This window comes from Hyaena hyaena, unplaced genomic scaffold (genome assembly GCF_003009895.1).
Source record: "Hyaena hyaena isolate Hyena2069 unplaced genomic scaffold, ASM300989v1 scaffold_350, whole genome shotgun sequence".
In the NCBI taxonomy this organism is placed as follows: Eukaryota; Metazoa; Chordata; class Mammalia; order Carnivora; family Hyaenidae; genus Hyaena; species Hyaena hyaena.
In genome coordinates, this window is record NW_024080980.1 from 1781033 (window position 1) to 1807091 (window position 26059).

At 37.8% G+C, this 26059-nt stretch overlaps 2 protein-coding genes across 10 annotated transcripts in view; one reads left to right on the forward strand and one right to left on the reverse strand.

Moving 5' to 3' along the window:
* Nucleotides 1-25789, reverse strand: part of NKTR (natural killer cell triggering receptor) — a 57380-nt gene extending 31591 nt beyond the window's left edge. For 2 of the 9 annotated variants that reach the window (XM_039249846.1, XM_039249845.1), the window contains exons 1-5: nucleotides 25657-25788; nucleotides 25391-25471; nucleotides 3364-3438; nucleotides 2505-2612; nucleotides 881-925 (exon numbers count right to left, since the gene is read on the reverse strand). In XM_039249846.1, the coding sequence (XP_039105777.1) occupies nucleotides 881-925; nucleotides 2505-2612; nucleotides 3364-3438; nucleotides 25391-25448 (286 nt within the window). In that variant the 5' untranslated portion in view covers nucleotides 25449-25471; nucleotides 25657-25788. Of the gene's footprint in view, nucleotides 1-473; nucleotides 578-880; nucleotides 926-2504; nucleotides 2613-3363; nucleotides 3439-3895; nucleotides 3953-25390; nucleotides 25472-25656 lie in introns of those variants that run through there. The other 7 variants (XM_039249849.1, XM_039249848.1, XM_039249852.1 and 4 more) reach the window with 5 other exon arrangements.
* On the forward strand, nucleotides 1398-1759 carry LOC120243620 (small nuclear ribonucleoprotein G-like). The gene has a single exon (XM_039249856.1). It carries the CDS (start codon nucleotides 1425-1427, stop codon nucleotides 1617-1619), a length of 195 nt encoding a protein of 64 aa, XP_039105787.1. The 5' UTR covers nucleotides 1398-1424; the 3' UTR covers nucleotides 1620-1759.
* Nucleotides 25790-26059: the final 270 nt, after the last annotated feature.

Genomic DNA, 26059 nt, shown 5'->3' on the forward strand with positions numbered 1-26059 from the left:
ATAGAAAACTTTAAAAAATGATTACCTTAGGAACAGGCTTCTGAAAAAGAGTAGTAATCCATTTTCCCCCAAAAGAAATATAAGAGACTATTATAACACTGAAGCTACCATGGCATTAAAATCTAATCAGATTGGATCCCATTATAAATCTCTGCAACTGACTTTTCTAAGGCTTTTTGGGGCAAATGCAATATGAGACTTATGCAATACTACTACTGTAGAAATAAAATACAATCATATAGTTCTAGTATACAAAAGAAAACATACAAACCTTTGAGAAAGTAGGAAATACCAACTTTTATTCAAAGAAATTGTTTGGTTTAAGGGGGGAAAAAACACAACTAGATTTTTTTCCCTGATGTAGAACTAAACCCATTGTGAAAAGAAAAAAGATACAGATGCATGTATGAAATAGTACAGAGAATTTTCCAAGTCTTCAAGCAATATAAGAAATCCAGCCACAACCTGACCCAGGCTATCCATAAATTTATTAGGAAGGGTGCAAGGGAACAGAATTGGAGTTTGTGTTACTGAGCTTCGTTCTCTTACCTTTTCATTTTGCAAAAGACCACATTCTCTATAAACAAAAGAATATGTTGACAGTTTTAGGCAGGAAGATAGGAGTTTTCATGTATATAGTTGCCTAACCTCCATGCTGAAAGTCATGTTTAACCATAAAGTTAGCCTTAATTTTGTCAATTAAAAGTTACATATTACAATATAATTTATCCCCAAGTTCATGCAAATAAAGTATTTTCATGCAGCATTAGTTTCATGCAAAAAGTGAACTATAAGTAAACCTCTCCTCATTAAAAGTACATGATCAAATCTGCTTTAATATCAGAACTGAAACAAAAGACCATAAAATATTAAGCCTTACCTTTAAAATATCCACCATAAATTGATTCTCCACCTTTTCCATTACCTGCAAAATAATGTCCTATATTAAGTAACAATGATAATTTAAAATATACTAATACATATAAATTACTTTTTATGCTTTCAATTTGCTAAAGAAGCTAACAACTTGTAATTGCCATAATCAAAATTCTACAAATCCTCAATTAACCTCATCTTTAAATATAAGTACAAAAAAGTCCAATACTGTTATAATAAATGTTATTAAAAATTATCACCAGGGGCACCTGGATGGCTCAGTCGGCTGAGCATCCAGCTTTGGCTCAGGTCATGATCTCAAGGTTAACGAGTTCAAGCCCTGCGTCGGGCAATGTGCTGACAGCTCAGAGCCTACAGTCTGCTTCAGATTCTGTGTGTCCCTCTCTCTTCCCCTCCCCTGCTCATGCTCATGCTCTGCCTCTCTCAAAAAATAAATTTAAAAAACATTAAAAAAAAATCTCCATAGGAGGCATCTTTGAGCTCGCCGAGTAGACACCAAGAGCAAAGCTCCTGAGTTGAAAAAATTTATGGGCAAGAAATTATCATTGAAATTAAATGGTGGCAGACATGTCCAAGGAATATTGTGGGGATTCGATCCCTTTATGAATCTGGTGATAGATGAACGTGTGGAGATGGCAACTAGTGGGCAACAGAACAATATTGGAATGGTGGTAATTCGAGGAAACAGCATCATCATGTTAGAAGCCTCGGAACGAGTATAAACGATGGGTGTGTTCACCTGAAGAAACCAACTGCTTCCACATGTCCCCTCCATAGTACCTGTTTTACTACAGTATAAAAATCAGGTCATGCATTTTCATATTGAACTTTTTTGTTAACTAAGCTTTTTTAATAGTCAAAATATGCTTTCTCAAACATTGTGAACATGGAAAACTGAATGTTAGCTCTTATTCTAGTTTTTTCTAACATGAACTGATTCTGGTTGAGACTGAATTGTTTAAGCTTTTATGCATTAATATTGAAGAATTTGATTAAATGTAACAAACTCATGGCTAGGATGGCTTTTTTTCATCTTTTAATGGAAAGATAACCTGCAAACCTGAGCAGATTTCTTCTGAAACATTAACTGTAATTTTCAAAACTCTTGTAGTAGTTTTGATGTACTCTGAATTTTCCAAGTACATCTACATTCCAAGTATAGTGCACTTGAAGTAAAACACAGGAATTAACGATACAGTTGTTTATTTTGAACATAAACAGGGAAAATTTTTGAATACAAGAATGGAAATAGAACTCTAGAGAAAAACAAAACAAAACAAAATCTCCATAATCCATTTATTTCACAAAGTAATCAGACCAACAGAATTCAGGAAGAATAAAAATAATATACAAGTACTTGGCATTCATTATAAGGGAATTTACCAAATATTTGGAATATTATTAAAAGTATATAAAAACAAAATAAAATGGCTTAGTATTTTGTTTTTCATACATTCTTGCTCTACAACGTTCATTCATCCAACATCTATTTGTAGACCACTTAATATTTACATTATACTGTAATACAATATTTACAATTAAAAGTATAATGAGATACATAAGAAACAGATAGTTGGAGTTATTAAAAGCATAACTTTTAGCTCTACCTTCGCTGAAGTCCCCACCCTGAATCATAAAGTTTTTAACCACACGATGGAATGTAGAACCTTTATAACATAACTTCTTCCCAGTTGTTTTCCCAAGGCCTTTTTCTCCTGGAAAACAAAGAAATGAAGTTTAGCTACAAATTATCTTTCCATGGAAATGCCCATCCAATTAGTTCTTTGTGAAACCCCTCCCATGTGCTGTAACTGTAAGAGATACAAGACAGGGAGAAGACGGAAAGCACGCATGAACCAAAGTAAGTATCAAGTAGCATATAAATGTTTAAATTGTGTGGCAGCGATTCTACGTGCTACAGGAGAAAAGCAAGATTAGAAATGCTTATCCTTTCAGCAAAAGAGGGTGGTCAAGGAGTTGGTACAAACATTGTATATGTATGCAAGTATATCCAAGCACACACTTAAAATCTTAATTTGCTATTTTTTTAATTTGCTATTTTAAAATAACATTATAGAGGAGTTCCTATTTTAGTTTAAAAAAATATAAACCCAACTATAAATAACAAACAACTGCATTACATTTTGTCTATCTTCTAATCCTAAATTTCTTGTGAAATCTAAATTGTTCAAATGCTAAATTTGTTCAAAAAACAGAAATTTAGAATTTGTGAACTACAATGTTTCGAGATTATATGCAATAGTACTTTCTTTTTCACTTTTAACACCATTTCTTTGTCCTCTCTTCCCTTTAAGAAATGTTTCTTTGATTTCCTCTCAGAAAAAATAGTGTTTCTTAATGTGCTAAACTCACTTTACAGCCCAATACTTTTTAAGGAAAATATCTACTCTGTGAAGCAAGATAAAACTGCAAGCCACGATTTCTCATCGTTAATAATTCATTTACCTGAGCATAGGCAAAGGAAGTTTTTGCATGTTTTTGGACATATGTCTGAGAAGAGCTGAAACATAATGCGACCAACTGAAATAAAACACATTAAAAAAAAAAAAAGGTAAGCAAGATGATTAAACAGATCACATTATATATGGGAGAAAATAGATAAATAGAATCAACAACTACAAAGTCCATTTCTGTAATTTAACTTTTCAAAAGGCTTAATAGGAAAAAATTTAACTCAGCAATACCAACAAGAATTCTACTCTATTTGTTAGTGCTAGAACTCATATGCAGCCTAAGTGGTTTCAGCCCAAAAACTGTAGGATTTCAAGTGTCTTGTAAAGGGGCTTCATATTATTAGATCTCTTTTAGTACAGTCTCCTACCTGAACACCATTAATCTGCTTTAAAATATTCTCAATAATAGTTGTCTAATATATGCTTGAGTCCCTCCAGTGATGAGAGCACATCATCAAAAGACAGTCATTCTGGCCCATACTGTTAGAAGAAGGTTCTTCTGTCCTCTGTATCTCGCTTTTTACCTTTATGCAAGAACTATTTAGAGCCAACTTCCTGAACTGCCATCTTGGTTATGGTTCCTAAAAAAAATACCAAAAGCACACAAAACAGACAGAGAAAAAACACAATACACAGGAAATGAGAAGGAGCAAGCTTACAAATCTGATTTAACCAAGCCACAGGGAAGCACTTCACAAATTTTTTGGTCTCAGGACTCCTTCAAACTCTTAAAAATTATTGAGCTTTTACAATGTGGGTTATTTCTATTGCTACTTACTGTATTATAAACTAAAACTCAGAAATTTTTAAAAGACAATATAAAGCACACATTTCGATCAGCTGTCAGAGTGGTGAGATCATTACATATTGTATTATCTCTGGAAAATTCGACTTGTGAATGAGAGCGCAATAGGCAAACTGTATTATTACAAAAGTAGTTTTGCTTTACAGACCTGAAAGCCTCTCAAATAAAGTAAAAAATATTTTGATTTACAATCACCTTCCTGAGTTCCCTTTCCTTTTATTCTACACAATCCTTCCCATTATGAAGAAACATTTTTATTTAATCAAAGGGACTTAAGAATAAATTAAAATTAACTGTGAGCCAAATGTAAGTTGTTTTCATCACGGATACAAACTGACTTATTTACTCTGTATGACTAAGATTTGAATTTATTCCTGGCAATGTCAGTTAAGTTCCTCTGAGGACAAAACAAAGCTACAAACTACCTCATAAGAGACACCCTTACGGGATAAAAAGTAGGATTAATGGCATCACATAAGACTTTCTTCTGTCAACACTCTGCTTATAGTTTCAATGCAACCCAATTTTAAAGCAATTTTAAAATGTTCTAGCTGATCTTTATATCTAAAGGAATGAAGAAAAAGATAGGGAATTAGAATTTTTTAAAATGCATGAAATATCAGTAACAATACCACTCTTTATATTTGCACGGAAATATTTTGCCAGTGTAATAAAAGTATTTTCAATCTTTATAAATCCCTGGGAAATGGCTGGCTCGATTGGTGACAAGTCCAAAACCATCTAGCTTTGCCAACTAGAATATAGATATTTGGAATCTCTGTAATATGGTTACCTTCTAGGATAAAAGATATAATCAAAATAATTGAAAACTTAGCCTTTTTCTTTTAGAACTACAGTAATTTCAACATCAATTTTTTTTTTCCCAAAACCTTTAATGATTCCAAATGAAAGCTGGTAAAAGTTTCAAATGTTTCTCTTTCTTCCTTTACAGATGATTGAGTTATGAACCCTCTAGTGGTACAATACATTTGAAAACAGTTAAATGTGATTACATTTCCATGTCTAATATTCACAGAGGGATAGCAAATGACGATGTTTTAAAAAAACCACTCACCTCTAATATCTCACCCTCTAACTTGACGAAGAAAAAATATTTCCATTGACTTCTCAATCTCATGGGGCAGGGGTTAGAGCTGAAGTTTTGTGTCTTTTATGGCATTATGTTGTTAAGGATAAAATAAAAAGGGGCACCTGGGCTCAGATGGTTAAGAATCTGACTCAATTTCAGCTCAGGTCATGATCTCAGTTTGTTGAGTTCAAGCCCCGTGGCGGGCTCCATCCTGACAGTGCAGAGCCTGCTTGGGATTCTCTCTCACTCCCTCTCTCTCTGCCCCTCCCCCCCCATCTTTCTCTTCTCTTTCTCTCAAAATAAATACATAAACTTAAAATAAAATAAACACTGGCTACAGACAGGAAGGACCAAACAAGACACACCTAAGTCATGGTGTAATCCTGATTTGGCCACTAGATGGCAGGAATAAAATCAGCAAGTACTCAAGAATATGGATATAACAAATCTCACCTTTCAAAAATAACATTGTTTCTTGTTCTCAGAAACAGCTGCACTGGAATTACAGGCACAGTGGTGAAAGAGGAGACATATATCATAGACATAAGAGATACAGCAGTTGGAAAAGTGATCATTGGTTGAGGAAAAATATTTAGGAGATGGTATACTGCACAAGGCAAAGAATATCACATATACAATTACAAGTAAGAGATGAAGATAAGAACAAAGGTATGAACGGATCACAGTGGTTAGGCAGAAAGCAAAATATAAGAGGAAATTAAAGAATAGGTATACAATTTCAACAAAATCAGGCCATTTACCCATTTAACTGAGGTCCATCCCATATGTCAGGTTGTCCAATAGTATATAAGACACAGTGCCTGTTTGGGGAGCTCATATCTTAGGTGGGAATGACAGATACAAATCCTTAGACAATGTAATGAGCCATCAGGAGTATGAACAAAATGCACTTATATCCACTCTAGGCCTGACTGATGTGTGTGAGGGCAGAGGGATAGGGACCATGTCTGTTTACTCACCACTCTATCCCCACTGATCTGTACAGAGTCTGGTACAAAATAAATATACAACAAATACTTGAATAAATACAATAAAAACACCTGAAACCAAAACTATTCAAAGATAAACATTAACAAAATATAAAGAACAAATACCTAAATATACAGATAAAAAGTATTCATTAGATACCAGGAAAACTTACTACAAGTGGGACAACATCAAGTCGTTGCTTAATAAAAGCTATTTTCGGAGATATAAAGGAAAAGAGTTTTCTAGCATCCAGCCAGAGACTCATGTCACCTACAGGGAAAAGAAATTAGGCTGACTTCAAACACTTTACTTCAGAAACTGGAGACACCAAGAACACTGTCTACCATCTGAGACTCATATGCTGTGAACAAAGAATTTTATATATATCAAAGGAAATACAATAATTAGATTTCATCCTGAAAAATCTATTTGAAATATAAGCCTGAGATAGGTCTCAAGGGACAAATGAGAAAAGGTAGTGGGATAAGAGTCGCACTGAGCACTAAATCCATTACAACACAGAATTAAACCAAAATAACTACAGTAAGTATGGTTATAGAATAAAATATAAATGTTACAGCTATTGGGAAATAAAGTATGTATTGGTAAATTATTTTTGGCTATTTTTGGGAACCTTCTAAAAATAGTTTTTCTTTTGAATAATGTTTTCATGATTCAAAAATCCAACATGGAAAAAACATGAAGAATGAGAAGTCTTACCCATACTTCTGTCAACAGGTAATCACTTTCATTAATATCATGAATATCTCTTCAAACACACAGGTAAATAAATAGTGATATATTCTTATTTTTCTTGTTTTACAAAGCATAATTGCTGAGAGTAGTAATCTTTAAAGTTTTCATCAGGAGAAAAAAAATTTAACTCTGTGTGGTGATGGATATTAACAAGACTTCCTGCAGTGATCATTTTGCTATACACATACATATACCTGATCATTATACTGTATACCTGGAATGAAGATGTTAGATGTCAATTTTTTTTAAGTTTAATTATTTAGTGTGAGAGAGAGAGAGAGAGAGAGAGAGAGAGCGCGCACACATGAGAGGGGGAGAGAGGGGGAGAGAGAATCCCAAGCAGGTTCCACACTGTCAGCACGGAGCCTGAAGCAGGGCCTGAACCCATGAACCATGAGATCGTGACCTGACCCAAAATCAAGATTTGGATGATTAAATCAACTCAGCCACCCAGGCACCCCGTATGTCAATTATATTTCAATTTTAAGATGAATAAAAATGAGCAATTCCTTGGTTAAAAAATAGGTAGCATGTTTTCCATACTGTACTTTCCTTTATTCACTTAATGAGTGTATCATGAAAATATATATTGCAGTATCATTAAAACCAACAAGAGAGGGCTGAGTTGGTGAGAAAAAGTACATTTCCTCATATTTAACAGTGGGAATCAACAGGCAGAGGAAATATGGTTTGGCACACTTAAACATGTATGTCATGTTTTAGTTCTACACCTGTAGAACTAAAAATACATTAAACATCTTTCAAGTTACTATGGAGGAGCAATACACAGTACAAAGCTATAAAACAAATAAAAGGAAATAGCAAGAAAACACAAGATTTCAGGTAAGACAAAAAACCACTACAATTTTTTGGGCACACAGAGCTTTTTTCATGACAGGCCATTAAACCCCAGCTAAAAATATCCTGCAGATAGTACCAGCAAAAAACTCAAGAGAATTCACTGGCTCATGTAGTTAGTTGACAAGGATATGGACTGAGCTCAGAGAATCAAAGAACTGTAGGAACCAGGATGTCAGGGAATGAGGCCAGGGAACGGTAGAGCTTCCAGGTTTCAAAAGGCAAAAAATAATGAATACCGCCTCTTTGTCCTGTTCAGTGTACACAGCCCTAAATGTTTTCACTGATGATCAGATAAATTAATCATTCAAATAAGAAAGAAAAGCAATAAACAAACCTAACAAAGATATAACAAAGATTTTAATAAAAGTACAAGAAATTAATAAATTAGAAAACAAAAAGATTAGACATGGGGCATCTGGGTGGCTCAGTCAGTTAGACATCTGATTTTGGCTCACATCATGATCTCATGGTCCATCGGTTGGAGCCCCGCCTCAGGCTATGTGCTGAACCTGGAACCTGTTTCAGATTCTGTGTCTCCCTCTCTGTTCTCCCCCGCTCACACTCTGACTCTGTCTCTGTCTCTGTCTCTGTCTCTGTCTCTCTGTCTAAAAAATAAACCAACAGGGGCGCCTGGGTGGCTTAGTCGGTTAAGCGTCCGACTTTCGCTTAGGTCATGATCTCGCGATTCGTGGGTTCAAGCCCCGCGTCGGGCTCTGTGCTGACTGCCAGCTCAGAGCCTGGAGCCTATTTCAGAGTCTGTGTCTCCCTCTCTCTCTGACCCTCCCCTGCTCACGCTGTCTCTCTCTCTTTCTCTCCTAGAAATAAATAAAAATATTAAAAAAATAAAAAATAAATAAAAATAAAAAATAAACCAACATTGGGGCGCCTGGGTGGCTTAGTCAGTTAAGCATCCGACTTTCACTTAGGTCATGATCTCGCGGTTAGTGGGTTCGAGCCCCGTGTCAGCTCTGTGCTGACTGCCAGCTCAGAGCCTGGAGCCTATTTCAGAGTCTGTGTCTCCCTCTCTCTCTGACCCTCTCCTGCTCACGCTGTCTCTCTCTCTCTCTCCTAGAAATAAATAAAAATATAAAAAAAAATAAAAAATAAAAAATAAACCAACATTAAAAAAAGTAACAATAAAAAAGGAAAACAAAAGTATTAGACTTGATAACTTCCAAAGCTCGCTCTTTTGGAGGAAAAATAAAAAGGGACACCAAAACTTAGGAAAAAAATTATAAGATGGAGACTAAAAAAACAGAACCAAAAAAGAAACAAAATGCTGGTAAGTACCCATCCATAAATACCTCTTCAGATTAAAATGTAATATCAACTCAACCATTTCAGAGCATGACAAAAGATGAAAAACTTAACAAATTTTATGAAGCAAATTAAATTGATACCAAAGCCTGAGAAAGATGATATAAAACAAACTTTAAAACTTTCTATATATCAATCTCATTTTTTAAAAGATACTATCCTGAGACAGAAACCAAAAGAGCATTCAGTGAAGGTTTAAAAAAAAAAAAAAAAAAAAGTGGGGCGGTGATAATGAATGTGAGAAACAGAGAGAGAGAGAGAGGTGAGCAGGGGACAGGAGCAGAGGGAGAGACAATCTGCAGCAGGCTCCATGCTCAGCATGGAGCCCAACGGGGGATCAATCTCAAGACCCAGGGATCGTGACCTAACATCAAGAGTCAAACGCTCAACAGACTGGGCCACCAAAGCACCCTGAACATTCATCCCTTAACATAAGCACAAAAATTCTCAGACACCCTTCAAATCAAGAGCCAGCATTATGTTTAGTGGTAGAACATTAGTATAGCACTAATGTCATTAAAGTAAGGGACAAGTCAAAAGTGCATGTTATCATCACTATCATTTAATGGTGTTCTAGAAATTCCAGGCAATGCAGCAGACAAGAGAACTATATGAGAAGTACATATATCAAAAAGAGTAACTTTACCATTATTTGAAAGACATAGCTATACATCTAGAAAACCTAAAAGAACCAACTGAAATATTAACAGAAACATTGATATTGTTAATATTTATCTTATGATCAATAAGAACTAGTAAAAAAAGGTAACAGAATTAAAATCATATTCACAACACTAACAAAAAACATTCTAGCTACTCAGCCATAAGAGCATAAGACCTATACAAACTATAAACCTCTGACAGGCATAAAGGCAATCTGAATAAAAAGAGAGACATAACTTGTTCTTAAACAGGAAAACTCTAAATTGCAAAAGTGCCCAATTTTCCCTAAAGTAACATATAGTCATTTAATTGCAACCCCACAAAAGTACTAAGATTTCTGGAAGTATTTAACAAAATGATACTGAAGTTTATCTGAATGAACATGCAATGCCCTTCTCCACATCAACTTTTTATTGAAAAAAAATTTTAATCTATAAAATGTTTTGCCATATTAGCTTTATACCTGCCTCTCTACACAGATAATTTTCTTCTAGTTCAAACTGAAAATTATAGATGTTGTAATGCTTCACCCTAATTACTTTGGCATATACTCCTAAAGAAAAAAGATATTCTGTACTTAACCCCAATACCATTGTCACAACATGTTAATAGTGATTAATACCACAGTCTAATACATAGTCCATATTTGTGTTTACCCAACTGGTTCCACAATGCCCTTTATACCTCTTTTTTAAATCTAGGAATCTAACCAAAGATTATGCATTGCTTTGGTTGTCATGCTTTGGTCTCTTACTGTAAAAAAGCCCCCCCCCCCCTTTTTTTTGCATTCTATGAGGAAGCATAAGTCAGTCTGACCCATTATTGGTAATGCTGAAGTATTAGCCAGATCTTTCACTGCCCTCCACTTTTAAATTATTAAGTGGAATGATAACATACATGTATATACTATGTTCTATAACAACTTTTCACCCAACAGTTTGGCCAGTAATGATCCTTTCCCAAAACAATCATACTGAGGGTTGCAAAATGTTTCTTCTAATTCCACCATTTCATTCGTATTTACTGAGCTTGAATTCTGTTAAGATCTTTACCCACCCACTCTATGTCAAGAGTGACAGAGTAACAAGACCAAACCTGAGTCCCTGACATCATCAGCCTTGGCTGGGAGCTGTGTAAGAGAAAATCTGTCTCAGGGGCGCCTGGGTGGCTTAGTCGGTTAAGCGTCCGACTTTCGCTTAGGTCATAATCTCACGGTTCGTGGGTTCAAGCCCCGCATTGGGCTCTGTGCTGACTGCCAGCTCAGAGCCTGGAGCCTATTTCAGAGTCTGTGTCTCCCTCTCTCTCTGACCCTCCCCTGCTCACGCGGTCTCTCTCTCTCTCCTAGAAATAAATAAAAATAATTTTTTTAAAAAATCTGTCTTTAATCTAAGTCACTGCTATTTAGCCTTTATGTTTAGCAACCATCACCAACATATAGTCTAATAAATACAGATACTTCCATGCAACAGTAAACTATATAACCACTACAAGTGATTACATAAAGCTTAATTTACTGAAATGGAAAAAAAAAATTGAGAACATGCTGTTTAACAGAAAAAAGCAGAGCCAGAGTAGAATGGAGCTTGTACTATTTTTGAAAATTGTGTATGAACCAGTATACAGAATTAAGTAAGATAAGATGTTCAGAAAAGGTTGGTTGTGATTATCTCTGCATGGCAGGATTTTAAGGCAGGTTTAACTTTTTAAATATTGTTGGTGTTTTTTATTATGAGCATGTACTATTTTTACTAACAGAAAAGACAAGAAAGCCCTTTCCAGCTTCAAATGTGCCAAACAGATGCAGCAAGTGTTCAGGTCACACAGTTTATAACCTGCAAATTCACTTTACTGACTGTAATATGCCTTTCTTTCCCTGATGTGTCAGTCATAAACACTGGCAGTCTCTAACCTTAATCTTACATGTTTAAAAAACCATCTTCAAATTGGTGGTTAGGAATGTGGAAAATATTTTCAAATAGAAACAATGTTATAAGTGGCGATTAAGTTCTGAGGATAGCCAAGAAAGCCTACCTGATCTATAATACTGATGTAATCAAGCAAACAGCTAACAGTATTAGCTAAAATTCTAGAAAGAGAGGAAGAGGTGAAAGGAGTTTTTCATTCCTTCCTGCATACAATGATAATGGAAGATACATTTGGGATATATTTTTTGTTTTGTTGAAGAATTCCTACTGCCGTATCTATCTTCTTTCCCATCTTAGGCGCTCCACTCCCCAGCCAACAAATATCCTAATGCTGCCCTACTCAGCACTCTCCTCAAATCTGCTCTGCTCTTCCAGAAACTTCACAATACTAAACCCTAGGTTTTACATAGCAGCCACACTCGGTTAAGAAAGAAAACCTAGGCTAGAGTCCTGGCTTTCACAATTTCTAGCTACATGATCTTGGCTGGATCAATTAGCCCCTCTGAGACTCTCCTCATCTGTAAAATGGGTATGAAGGGCCTGTCTTCTAAGTCCTCATCCAATGTTCTTTCCAATATGTATACTCAGCTGTCTTCCCAGGCTGTAACATCACTGATTTTCCCTTGACCCAAACACAACTCCCAGAGTGGCTCTCTCATCAAACAGTTTAGAAGAAAGCAGTCTTGGGGCACCTGGGAGGCTCAGTCAGTTAAGCATCTGACTCTTGACTTCAGCTCAGGTCATGATCTCACGATTCGTGAGACCGAGCCCTGAGCTGGCTCTATGCTGACAGCACAGGCCTGCTTGATGTTCTCTCTCTCTCCCTCTCTCCCTCTCCACCCCCCCTCACCCCTCTCCCACTTGCACATGCTCCCTCTCTCTCAAAATAAATAAACAAACATTGTAAAAAAAGAAGCAGGTTGCTGCACAAGCTCAGGTTATATATACAAACAACCCTTCCCAGAGATGGACAGCATTCTTAAAAAGGAACGCGTATTTACCCAGAACTCCAGTTCATATGGAAAGGTCATGTGGAGACTTTCAGGCTCTCTGGGAAAGATGACTGTTTTGGGGCAGAAGCTACATACCCTCGATTTATTCCTGCTTTTCAGTCTCCTTCTTCTACTTCCCGAATCAAACTTCTAAAAAAAAAACATGAAGTTTTGCAGGTGGTGACGACAGCTAGGTAAGACCAGGGAGGCAGAGAGCAGAGCAGCAGCTGTAGTAGGTCACACTGTCTGGTTTGTCTGTTTGGGTCATTTCCAAACTACTAGTGTCACTGCAGTTCTGTGATGAAAATGTCAGGGTCTTCATATTAATCTGCATTACCTATGAGGATTCCTTTCCTGGAGCTTAATTTAGGGACATAACTCTTTTCTTTTCCCCTTCATGCTGGATACCCAATCTGAATAGAGAGAATCTACTCTTTTTACCCCCTCTACTCACACCTTACTTAAGAATCAAGCTTCAATGATGTGTACAAGTCTATAAGGACTGGAAACAGGAATTCAAGATCTCACTATACAGCAATCTACTTAAGACAGAGTCTCCTGAAACACAATGAAACTAAAATAGGGTACTACCTGCAGCAAGACTTACACAGTAAGGCATTCACAGTAGGGGTTTAGAATTCAATTTTTGAGATAATTTTGAAAGCATTATCTCAATTCTAGATAATTCTGTTAGTCAGCTAAGTCTTGCCCTTTTTAGCCTGAGCTTTCTTCTGGCTACCTAAAGAAATCTTTTTAGTTTCCATCTGCTCTTATTCCCAGTAAGATAACTGTTTACTGAACACCTAACCATCTGTGTAAATGCTATGTTCTACCAAGGATCCAGGCTGAAAGTTACATATTCTGAAAAGCTTTAAGACTTTATAAGGAATCATACTGGACAGGTAGTTCATGCCACCAATGTCAGAATTCCCTTTGCAACAACACTGACAGATGAAAAACAAAGGTAGAAAAATAACAGGAATTCAATGGGGGGATAGGAGGTGGGAGTTAGACAAGAAACAGCCATCTTATGTTAAAAGTAGAAAAAGGAAAAGCAAAGTTTGTATATGTCACATGAGATTTTTGAGGCAGAGAAAGTGAAGGGAAAGGAAGGTGCTAAGAAGTCAACTCTCTCCTCTAAAAGTCCCCATAAAAACCCCTATGTGTCTGCCTTCAAAACCATCTAGTCAGGTCTGGATTGGAATTCTCCAGGCCAAATTTCTTAAGAAATAATAATACTAATAAAAGAGAAAAGAGAAAAAAAAAAAAAAACACCAAACCCTCTTGCTTACAGAAACCTGAAACAAGCTTTTTCTCTAAAATTTGAAAAAGGCTTAATCTACAAAGATCTGTCTAAACAATACCTTAATATAAAAGCTGTATTTAACTCAGTGCACACGCTCATGTTCATGTACATGTAATAATTAAAGCAACTTAAAGAAAACTTATGTCACTCTGCTAGATTCTTTAGAGATAACAGTCTGCTCTGAAAATAACACAACAGAATTTAAAGAAACACTGCATTGTCAAAAATCACATATAAAAACAACTGTTTCTACAGGAAAATGGGAGTTTGGGGGACAAGGAAATGTGAGATTGCACATTTTTGTTAGGAGTATCTCTAACAAAAGCATGCTTTTAGCTACAAGCGTATATTGTAGAACTTAAACATCACTGTGGGAATCCTACAATTGACCACACCTTATTCTGTCCCCTTTTCCCAGCACTGTCACTAACATAACCCTTCTTGTGGTCTTTCAGATCAGTTGGAACAGACTAGAATAACTTAGAAGAACAGTGCTGCCCAACTGCCCTTGCCTCCTACACCAGTGTCTCACCTTGTTATCTGATTGTTGTAATACAAACAGTAATTTGTTTTGTAATAAAACTAATTAAACCCATTCTCCTTAATTAATCCATACCATCACAATAAACTCATGTTAAAAAAAACACAATCTATAAGACAGCTGATTCCATTACTTTATTAGTCTTCCTAACAACCTTACTACCCAGGAATGATTACACTGGAGTCCTATTTAATTTGTGAGTATATAAAAAGGGAAGAAATCATTTAAATAGTGCAGACTACTGCATCCAGTCACTCTATTCATGAGCTGAGAACCAGGGTAAGGTTGAGATGGCAGACACAATCTTCTGTTCCCTCAGAATATACCAGATCCCCACATGCCTCACTCTCAAAGGAGAAACTCTATTGAGTGTAAGTCTAAAGTTTAAAGGATAATTTTGAAGATAAGCAAATTATGCTGTGGTATCTTCAGAAGCACATTAAGACAAAACTGATAGTATTTCCTTTCTACAAAGAGGTCAAGTGGCTTACCCAAGGTCACAAGTAGTACTCCATTTCCAGTTCAATTATTTGAATCCATGTGAATCGTAAGCAATAAAGTAAACCCACCAATTTCAACTATTTACCCTCTTCTTTGCCCATTTTGATGAATTGCCAGGGTTCTGTGATATTGCTCTAAGGCCCACATAAAAAATCCAAAGATGAACATTCCTCTAAAGAAATACCCTGGTTATCACTTTTGAAGATGAACTTCAAGCCTCTGACAAACACAAAATGTAATGTTCTACTTAAAAACGAGGGAAGGACACTGTATTCCTCTAAAATGTCAATGTCATAAAAGAAACAAAGCTATAAAAATGGAGGATGGGGTGCCTGAGTGGTTCAGTTGGTTAAGTATCTGACTCTTTATTTCAGTTCAGGTCATGATCTCACAGTTTGTGAGATCAAGCTCCACATCAGTCGGAGCTGGTGGTACAGAATCTGCTTGGGATACTCTCTCCCTCTCTCTTTGCCTCTTCTTTGATTTTGCCCTGGCACAGACTCTCTCTCAAAAGAGATAAACGTTTTTTTTCAAAAAGAGGAGGATAAAGTGACATGACAGCTGAATGTAATATCTGATGCTAGATTAGATTTTGTATTGGAAGAGAAAAAATGCTATAATTGATATTTTATGGAAGGAATACAGAGATGGTGGATTAAAGTATCACATCAATCCAAATTTATAAAGTTGACAACTACACTGTAGTTAAGAAATATCTCTATTCTTAACAAATATGCTAAATACTATACACTGAAGTATTTAAGAGTAAAGAGCCATGATGTAGGTAACTTACCCTCAGACAGTTCAGAAAAAAACTGTGTGTGCAGAGAGAACAAATGGTATAAAATATAACAGATGATTCTGGATAAAGGACAGATGGATGATTTTTACTATTTCTGTTTTTCAACTTCTTATAAATATGAAATTATATCCAAGCAAAAAGTTCAAAACATCTGTAGATAAAGCCCAATATTTGCATTCTTTTTTTTTTTTTTAAATGTTTTATTTATTTCTAGGAGAGATAGAGAGAGACAGCGTGAGCAGGGGAGGGACAGAGAGAGAGGGAGTCACAGACTGAAACAGGCTCCAGGCTCTGAGCTGGCAGTCAGCACAGAGCCCGACGCGGGGCTCGAACCCACAAACCGCGAGATCATGACCTAAGAGAAAGTAGGACACTTAACCAACTAAGCCACCCAGGTGCCCCCAATATTTGCATTCTTGAAAGCATGTGTCTAGAATAGCAGTTCTCAAAACTTTTGGCCTCAGAACCCCACTATATTCTTAACAACTATTGAGGACCTTAAAGACTTTGTATATGGGTTTATATTTACTGATATTTACCATATTAGAAATTAAGGTGGAGAAATTTTAAGAAATATTAATCAATTTTCAATAAAATAACTCATCACATGTTAATACAAATGTTTTTAATAATTTATATTTTCAAAAATGAACAAAAAGTTTTCAAGTGTTACTGTTTTTTTTTTTGTTTTGTTTTTTAATATTTTTTTTTTTATTTATTTCTACGAGAGAGAGAGAGAGAGCATGAGCAGGGGAGGGTCAGAGAGAGAGGGAGTCACAGACTGAAACAGGCTCCAGGCTCTGAGCTGGCAGTCAGCACAGAGCCCGACGCGGGGCTCGAACCCACAAACCGCGAGATCATGACCTAAGCGAAAGTCGGACGCTTAACCGACTAAGCCACCCAGGCGCCCCTCAAGTGTTACTGTTTTACATGTTTGCAAATCTAACTAATGTCTGGGGTGGCAGCAGACAGGGTTTCCTGCCTGCTCCCGCATTATATCTGTTGTGTCATCACATGTCCTTTAACCTGTGGGAAACCACTGCATACTGAGAGGATGCAAGCGAACAAATGGCTGTTTGACACCCCGGAGCCTCATGAAAACATCTTGCAATTTGAAAATAAAAGGCCTACACCATTTTACTACTATCATGTAGTACATTATAACTACAATTTACTTTAAGATATCTTTCATAGACATTTCTGATACAAAGCAATCATGAGTTTAAACTACACCTTAACCAGAAAGAAACACCCTCCAGAGGTGACAATCAAAGGCCAAACCTCAGAGGTGGCTACTAAAAATACTTTGGCTATCTTTATCTCTCACCAACCAGAGGCCTTAGAATTAGCAATTAGTGATGTTCAGAATTAGTGATATACAGACTGAATAAAAACATTTGGAGATAATCCATGCCCTTTCATTAACAGGACAAAAGAATCTGGAGGGTCACTCTTTGGAGCAGAACCTGAGGCTAGGTCCACCAAAAAATCTTGAGTCTAGCCCCGAGTTTAAAGTACTCCGGTGCCTGATAAACATTTGTGTGACAATTTTCAAGAGCAGGAATCTTTCACATAAAGAGTGCTTCAAGCACTGAAAAAAAACAGAACTGGGACTTCATCAAACTTACAGAACTGGTGGTTTCTTACGTGTGGGCATACTTGCCTGCTAATGACTATGTGCTGGCAAAATGTGACTTTTGGAGGTACCCTGGTAGCAAGATTATGACAAAGGCAATCTATGGTCTGCACCTAACTCACTGCCAACTCCCCAATATGTACTTAAAAAACCTAATGGCCATTCTTGACTAACCTGGCTTAAATCAGTTTACTAATAGGTATCTAAAACAGGGCTCCTTGGGTTCCCAATTTCTTGGTACAAGGATCTGAATGAAAAGGCAAGCTCCCGAGGCACCAAACGAGAGAAAAACAAGATCACTATTTCATGTCTACCCCGGGAGGTTCTCACTAACAATCCTAGAAAATTAACATTTAACCAGAGAAGGGTGAGTCTGACAGAAAAAGTGAGGTTGTCAAAGAGGATTTCACATACATACATACATACATACATATGTATATATACATATATACATACATATGTACATACATATACATACATACATATACATATATGTACATATCACATTTCATTCAAAAAGCTAATGCCTTCAGAAAACACGAACATATCTGTAAAGACATGACCGGCTAATTTCTATCAATTAACATCTTTAGAAATGTCTAAGGAATTCTAGATTCAGACCTCCTTATAAGGAAGTCTAGATGGAACAAATATATACCACCCTAACTTTCTCACTGAATGCAACTGAACTAAAAAACCTTGGACAGGAAGCATGGAACGATGATCTAAGGACTGAAAAATGAATGGAAGAAGCCAGACTGCAGAAACAACACAAAAGCCCACAGAATTGGTAATGAATTTTGTTTTCCTACCTTATCTCGTAGCCTGGAATCAAAAGCAATCTGAAACCCAGAACTGCACTCTGGGTACAGAAAAGAGCTCTGAGGAAAGCCCTCTATTTCACTACACATCACAGTGAATGGGGGAAATCTCATTTTCTGTTTCTCCCACTCTCCCCCATTCTAGCTCCTAGGCAATTCCACAGTGATGGTAGCCTAAGAGCAGTGGGAGGCAAATCTTTCCGACTGCAGGAACTGTGTTCCCAAGAGCATAACAATCCTTGCTGCTTTTTTTCTTTTAAATTGATTTATATTGACAGAGGGAGTGCATGTGGGGGAGGGGAAGGGGCAGGCAGAGAGAGAGAGAGAGAGATAGAGGGAAAGAGAGAGATTCCCAAGCAGGCTCCACACCAGCAGTGCAGAGCCCGATGCAGGACTCAAATCCAACACCCAAGAGATCATGACCTGAGCTGAAACCAAGAGTTGGACACTTAACCCACTGCACACCCAGGTGCCCCTCTGCTGCTCTTTTACTCTCTATTCTCTTGCCACTTAGCCTCAGAGACAGACATGATCATGAGAAGTACATGGCAGAGTAAGGAAATTAAAACCCTAGCTTTCTGGCCAGATGACCAAAGAAGGGAATCTTTTTTTTTTTTTAATGTTTTATTTATTTCTAGGAGAGAAAGAGAGAGAGACAGCGTGAGCAGGGGAGGGTCAGAGAGAGAGGGAGTCACAGACTGAAACAGGCTCCAGGCTCTGAGCTGGCAGTCAGCACAGAGCCCGACGCGGGGCCCGAACCCACGAACCGCGAGATCATGACCTAAGCGAAAGTCGGACGCTTAACCGACTAAGCCACCCAGGCGCCCCCAAAGAAGGGAATCTTTAAGGGCCAAAACGTGTTGAGGAAATCTCAAAGAGGGAGCTCCCTCAAGAAAACAGCCCCATAAAGTACCAACTCCAGGGCTCATCCACGTATTATGCATGAGTGGATGTGACTCTAAACAACAGAGTGACCATCTACTATAGTATCATCATCATCACCACCAATAACAACAATAGTGGACATTCTCCACATGATTTACACTAGACTCTAGGTAATGTAACAAAATGTGCAAAATGTCCAGGATACAATTCAACATTTATCGACATTAAAATTCATTAGGTGGGCTCAACAGTACAATGAAGACAAAAGGAAAAAATCAGTGAACTTGACCAATTAATAGAAATTATCCAATCTCAAAAACAGAGAGAAAAAATATTGGGAGGAAAAAAAACTGAACAAAGCCCTGGACTCGTGAGGTAACATCAAAAGGTTTGATATTTGTGTCATCAATGTCCTGGAAAGATAGGGAAAAAAGTGTTGGACAGAAAACAGGTGGAGAAATATTAGCTGAAAAGGTCTTAAATATGGCAAAAGACAAACACGGATTCAAGATCAGTAAACCTCAGGGGTACCTGGGTGGGTCAGTCGGTTAAGTGTCCAGCTTCAGTTCAGGTCATGATCTTGCAGTTCATGGGTTTGAGCCCCGCGTCAGGCTCTCTCCTGACAGCCAGCTCAGAGCCTGGAGCCTGTCTTCAGATTCTATATCCCACTCTCTCTCTGACCCTCTCCTGCTCACGCTGTTTTTCTCACTCTCTCTCAGAAATAAATAAAACATGGGGCGCGTGGGTGGCTCAGTCAGTTAAGCGTCTGACTTCAGCTCAGGTCATGATCTCACCGTTCGTGGGTTCGAGCCCCATGTCAGGCTCTGTGCTGACAGCTAGCTCAGAGCCTGGAGCCTGTTTCAGATTCTGTGTCTCCCTCTCTCTCTGACCCTCCCCTGCTCATGCTGTCTCTCTCTCTCTCTCTTCCTCTCTCTCTCAAAAATAAAACATTAAAAATAAAACTTTTTTTTTTAAATAAAACAAAATCTAAGAGTAAAAATCTTAAAAGCAGTCAGACAAAAGTAACACATTACATATGGGGCAAAACAATCTGAATGACTACGGATTTCTTATCAGAAACCGAACTGACCAGAAGGCAGTGAACATTTTTCAAGTGTTAAAAGAAAGTAGCTGTCAACCCAGAATTCTACAAGTACTGAAAATTTATTTCAAGAATAATGGCAAAGTAAAATTCTCAGGTTAAAAACAGAAACAAAATTAACAAAGAGAATTTGTTGCTAGAAGATCTGCTCTAAAAGAAATACTTTAAGCCAGTTCTTCAGGTGGAAGGGAATGATACCAAAGGGAACTTTAGACTTCAGGAAAGAACACATGTGAGCAACAGAATAGTAAATATGTGAGTAAATAATGAGAGTATTTTTTCTCCTCTTAAGCTAGTATGTTTGATGTTTGAAAGCAAAGGTTTTTCAATGTTTGTAAATGTAATACATATCACAAATACAATACAAAGTAAGAGGTAAAGGGTTATTATATGGTGGGATGGTTTCAACATTTCACCTGAAGTGGTACAACATTAGTTCTAGGTACACCACGAAAAGCCAAGTATGTATGTTGTAATCTTTAGAGTAACAACTAAAAAAACAATTCAGAGATCGAATCCATATAATTTGCTGGAGTCCCTCTGATCCACCATGTAAATCTGTATTTAGTATCATTTGGATTTGGAAAAGTGTTGATTATATTACTGCTGTATAATAAATTTTTTATTAAAACTGCATGAAAAGAAAACTATAGAGACCATCAAAAAAAATCAATAGAAAAATTTTAAATACTAAAAAATTTCCAAGAATCCAAAACAGAAAACAGAGGAAGCAAAAACAAATATTAGACAAATCCAAATAATTACATTGAATGTAAATAGTCTAAATATATGATTGAAAGCTTATGAGAATGGATTAAAAAACAAGAGCCATAAAAAAAAAAAAAGAAAAAACAAGATACATCTATTTACCATCTACAAGAAACCCACTTTAAATAGAAGTTAAGATTAAAAGGATAGAAAATGACATATAAACACACAAAAAAAACCTGGAGTAGCAGCATTTACATTAGCCAAAGTAAGCTTTGAAGCAAGGAAATTAAAAAGCGTTATTACATAATGACAAAAGGCTCAATTAACTGGGAAGACATAACAATCCTAAAGGTGTATGTATTCACCCTAAAGAGAGCCTCAAAGTAAATGAAGCAAAAACTAATAGAATTGAAAGAAGAAATAAATCCACAATTATAGGTTATTCAATTATAGAGACTTCAATACTCCTTCCTTGGTAATCAATAAAACAAGGGGACAAAAAAATCAGCCAGAATATAGAACTGAACAACACTATTAAGCCAACTGCTTCAAACTGACATTTGTAGAACACTCTACAGAGGAGTGCCTGGGTGGCTCAGTCAGTTAAACATCTGGCTCTTGATTTTGGCTCAGGTAATGACCTCACAGTTCATGAGTTCAAGCCCTGCCTCCGGCTATGCACTGGCAGTGTGGAGTCTGTTTGGGATTCTCTCTCTCCCTCTTTTTCTGCCCCTCCTCACTCATGCTCTCTCTCAAAATAAATACATAAACATTTTTTAAAAACTTAAAAAAAAAATGTAGAACACTCCACACAAAAATAGCAAAATAGACATTCAAGTACACATGGGAAATTCACTAAAATAGAACGTATCAAACCTTAATAAATTTAAAAGAACTAAGGTCATACAAAGTATATTCTCTGACCATAATGGAATTAAACTAGAAATCATTAACAGAAAGACAACTGCAGGGGCACCTGGGTGGCTTAGTTGGTTAAGCGTCCGACTTCAGCTCAGGTCATGATCTCACGATTTGTGGGTTCAAGCCCCGCGTCAGGCTCAGAGCCTGGAGCCTGTTTCAGATTCTGTGTTTCCCTCTCTCTCTGACCCTCCCCTGCTCATGCTGTCTCTCTCTCTCTCAGAAATAAATAAAACATTAAAAATATATATATTTTTTAAAAAGACAACTGCAAAATATCCAAGTACTGTACTTAGAAACGAAAACACTTCTTTTTTTTTTTTAAGTTTATTATTTTGAGAGAGAGTGTGTAAGCACATCTGTGAGAACAGGGGAAGAGCACAGAGGCTGAGAGAGGGGCAAAGAGAATCCCAAGCGCTGACAGCCCGATGAGGGGCCTAAACCCACAAACCATGAGACCATGACCTGAGCCGAAATCAAGAGTCAGTCACATAACCAACTGAGACACCAAGGTGCCCCAAAACACTTCTCAATAATTCATGAGCCAAAGACTAAGCCTCAAAGAAAATTAGAAAATATTTTGAACTAAAATAAAATAAACAATATATCAAAATTTGTGGGGTCCTGCATACCGAAGGAAATTTATAACATTAAATTCTTACATTAGAAAAGAAAGGTCTCAAGTCAACAATCCAAGTGTCCACCTTAAAGGAACTCGAAAAAGAGCAAATGTAAGCCAAATCAAGCATTAGAAAGGAAATGAAGAGCAGAAATCATTAAAACTGAAGGAAAATAGTGGGAGAAAAAAAATCAACCAAAATCTAGTTTTTTGAAATGATATTAAATATGATAAACTTCTAGCCAAACAAACCAAGGAAAAAGACAAAGGACACAGATTATCAGTATCAGAAATGAAAGAAGAGCTATCACTATAGATCCCACAGAAAAACTCACTCAAAAAGAAATAACATGAACAGTTCTGCAACTATTAAAGAAATGAAAATTTTAGTTAAAAACCTTCTGAAAAAAATTCCTAGGATACAGTCTGGAATTATTTCAAATAGGAACCATCTTATTGGGTTCATAGAGAAAAACTCATATATAAAGACTCTTCCTGGGGTGCCTGGATGGCTCAGGAGGTCAAGCAACTCACTCTTGATCTCGGCTCAGATCATCTCATGATTTGTGAGACAGGGCCTCACATCAAGCCTCGCAAGCACAGGCCTCTGTGCTGAAAGTGCAGAGCCTGCTTAAGATTCTCTCTCCAACCTCTCTCTCTTCCCCCTCCCCTAAAATAGAACATATCCAACCTTAATAATTTTTTAAAAACTATATTTAAAAGAACATGCTCGCTCAATCTCAAAATAAACTTAAAAAAAAAAGACTCTTCCTTTTCTAATATATACTTGCACTCATTTTGTAGTTAACTTGCTATAAAGCACACACATCTCCATTGATAGTAATGGAAGAGAATACATTCTGTGTTGTATTCAACTCAATATTTATCAATACTTCTTGATCTCTTATTAATATGGTCAGTACGGCTCTTTGTTACTACTTTGTATTTACATTAAGCAACTTATTAACAATTCAAGAAGTCAAGAATATCACTTGGCTAAGTACTCAAATGACATACTTGCTAATACCTAAATCCTATAAAGTGGGATACCTCACTTCAAACAATTGAAGTGATCCTTAAAGGCTGTGTAAAAATCAATTACCTACTACTTAGATAATACACTGAAAAGTGCTAAAAGTATTATATACGATACTGAACCATATAAAATTGCCAAGTATCAACTGGTTCAACCTGGAACAGTATAAACATTCCTTGTATGTTTCAGTGTTCTCAAAACTGCTGGCCACTTCTGTCAGAATGGTATGTATTATATAATGAATTTCTTCAGATGTTGGGGACTGAAGTTCATTCAACAGTTACCAAACATCTTCTATAGATTTTTTATAACAAAGGTTATTTGCAAATCTAGGATATAAATATATGTACTAGGAGAGGAGTATTTTATACTCCTCTATTTTACAGACTCTGTTTTACTTAATACATTAGATGAGTATGCTATTTTTAATTCTTAAAAAAACATAAGCCCTGTTATCCGAAACATGGATTCACTATAGTGTGAGGCTTAAAATCCATCAAGCCTCAAGATATTAAAAACTGAGAATGCAACAAGATTTCTAAGATCACAACATTCCTTTGCTCAAAACTCTGCAATATCTTATCTCAGAGTCGTCGAAGTCCGCACTACGGTCTACAGCCATTTGCTGCTACTCTCATCCCTCCTCTACTCCACCCGGGGTTTCCAGCAGTTCTCAAACATGCAAACACATTCCCTCCTCAGGACCTTTGTACTAACTTCTGTTGGCAGGAATGCTCCTCAAAGATACCCACAATGGCTCCCCTCATCTCCTTCAGATGCCTGTTTAACTGTCACCTCAAAAGAAAAGGCTTTTTCTGACCAACTTATCTGAACAGTACCCCTACTGTATTTTTTCCCCTTGTTTATGGTCTGTCTTCCCCAAAACAGAATACAAACTACAAGGAAGAGAGTCCTTTGTTTTATTCACTGCTATCCCCAGTCTTGAACAGTTGCTGGCTCTCAATAAGAATCTGTAAGAATCTGCTGAACAAGACGCTGCACAAAGGCTTTATATATGGTTCCAACTAAAATTTCTGTCACAGATTTGGGGGCGGGGGGGGAGGAGGACGCTAACAGTTCGGAACCTGAAGGCTCCGCTACGTCGCAACTACTCTTCCGAAGAAAATATTTTATTTTCAATAAACTATACTAACGAATGGTTTTCCTAAAGACGAAACATTAATGCTACGTGCATTCGTGCTGCAAGCCTGATGGCACACACTGCTTTGGTTGATCGCACAAGACTTTCAGAAAGTCATTTTCCCACGAACCGAGAAATTCTAGCTGAAGACACTTAAGGAAAAATATTAGTGGAGTTAATCTACTAATGATACACAACCTTTAGGAAAGACAATATACGAGTCCAAACCTCACAGTAGACTGAAAAATACCAGAAACAGGAATTGGGAGTGTTTGCCCCTAGAGACACTAAGTGAAAAAGTCCGAGGATTGCACCCCTTTATCTTGGCGCCAGACAGGGTACGAACACGCAGTCCGGGGGTGCAGGCCGTAGTGTCCCCGCAAGGGGCCTGGGAGGGCGAGGCCCGGACTCCGAGTAGAATGGGAATGGTGTATCCGGGCCACAGATTTTCCATAGAAAATCTCCTTTCTATAGATTTTCGCTCAGTGCGGACTGCGTCTACCCGCTCCCAAAACGGCTTGGGGGAGTGTTGATGAGGGGAGACCCCTCCCCTTCCCCAGGGATTGTCCAGGCCCCAGCAGGAGCCCAGTCTCCGGCTCACCCGGCTCCCGGTTGATCTCGATGTCGAAGTGGCACTGCGGCCGGTCCTGCGCCCCCATCGCGACCGAGGCGGCGGCAAGAGCTAGGAGAAAGGGGGAGGAAAGCCTTCAGGGAGGGAGCTTGGGCGAAGGCTGGGGCGGAGCCCGCGCCACGGTCGCCTCGCGCCGGCCTGTCTCGATACCACTGGAGGCTGAGACGGGGTCCCCTCCAGCGCCGGGCCTCCCGACTCCCAAGTACCGCGCACACATATGCGGGCGAGCTCTTCACCTGGTTAGCCTCCAGCCTGAGCAGTTCCCCGTGAGCAGAGGAGAAAGCGCTGCCACCGCAGCGGCCGGAGCCCAACGCCACTAACGGACCACCACCCCCTCCCACGGGCCCTGCCTCCCAGTGCCACGCTAAACTCCGCGAGAGTCGGGACAAATAACGCGAGATCACTGTCTCAAAGGGAGTGTTTAACTGAAGGGTGCGCGCGCAGGTGGGCGTGTCTGGGAGCTCTTGAGGAGCATCTGGCCCGACGCTCCTATACCTGAGCTGGCCCTTTTTTTTGTCCTGTCCCCTTCCCCCCTATTGGAGTCAGTCGTCCAATCTGAGAGCTTCGAACACGCCTGCGCTCTCTACTTCCTCTCGCCTTCCTTCAAGACCCGAGAGCGTCCGCCCGTTTCCTGTGAAG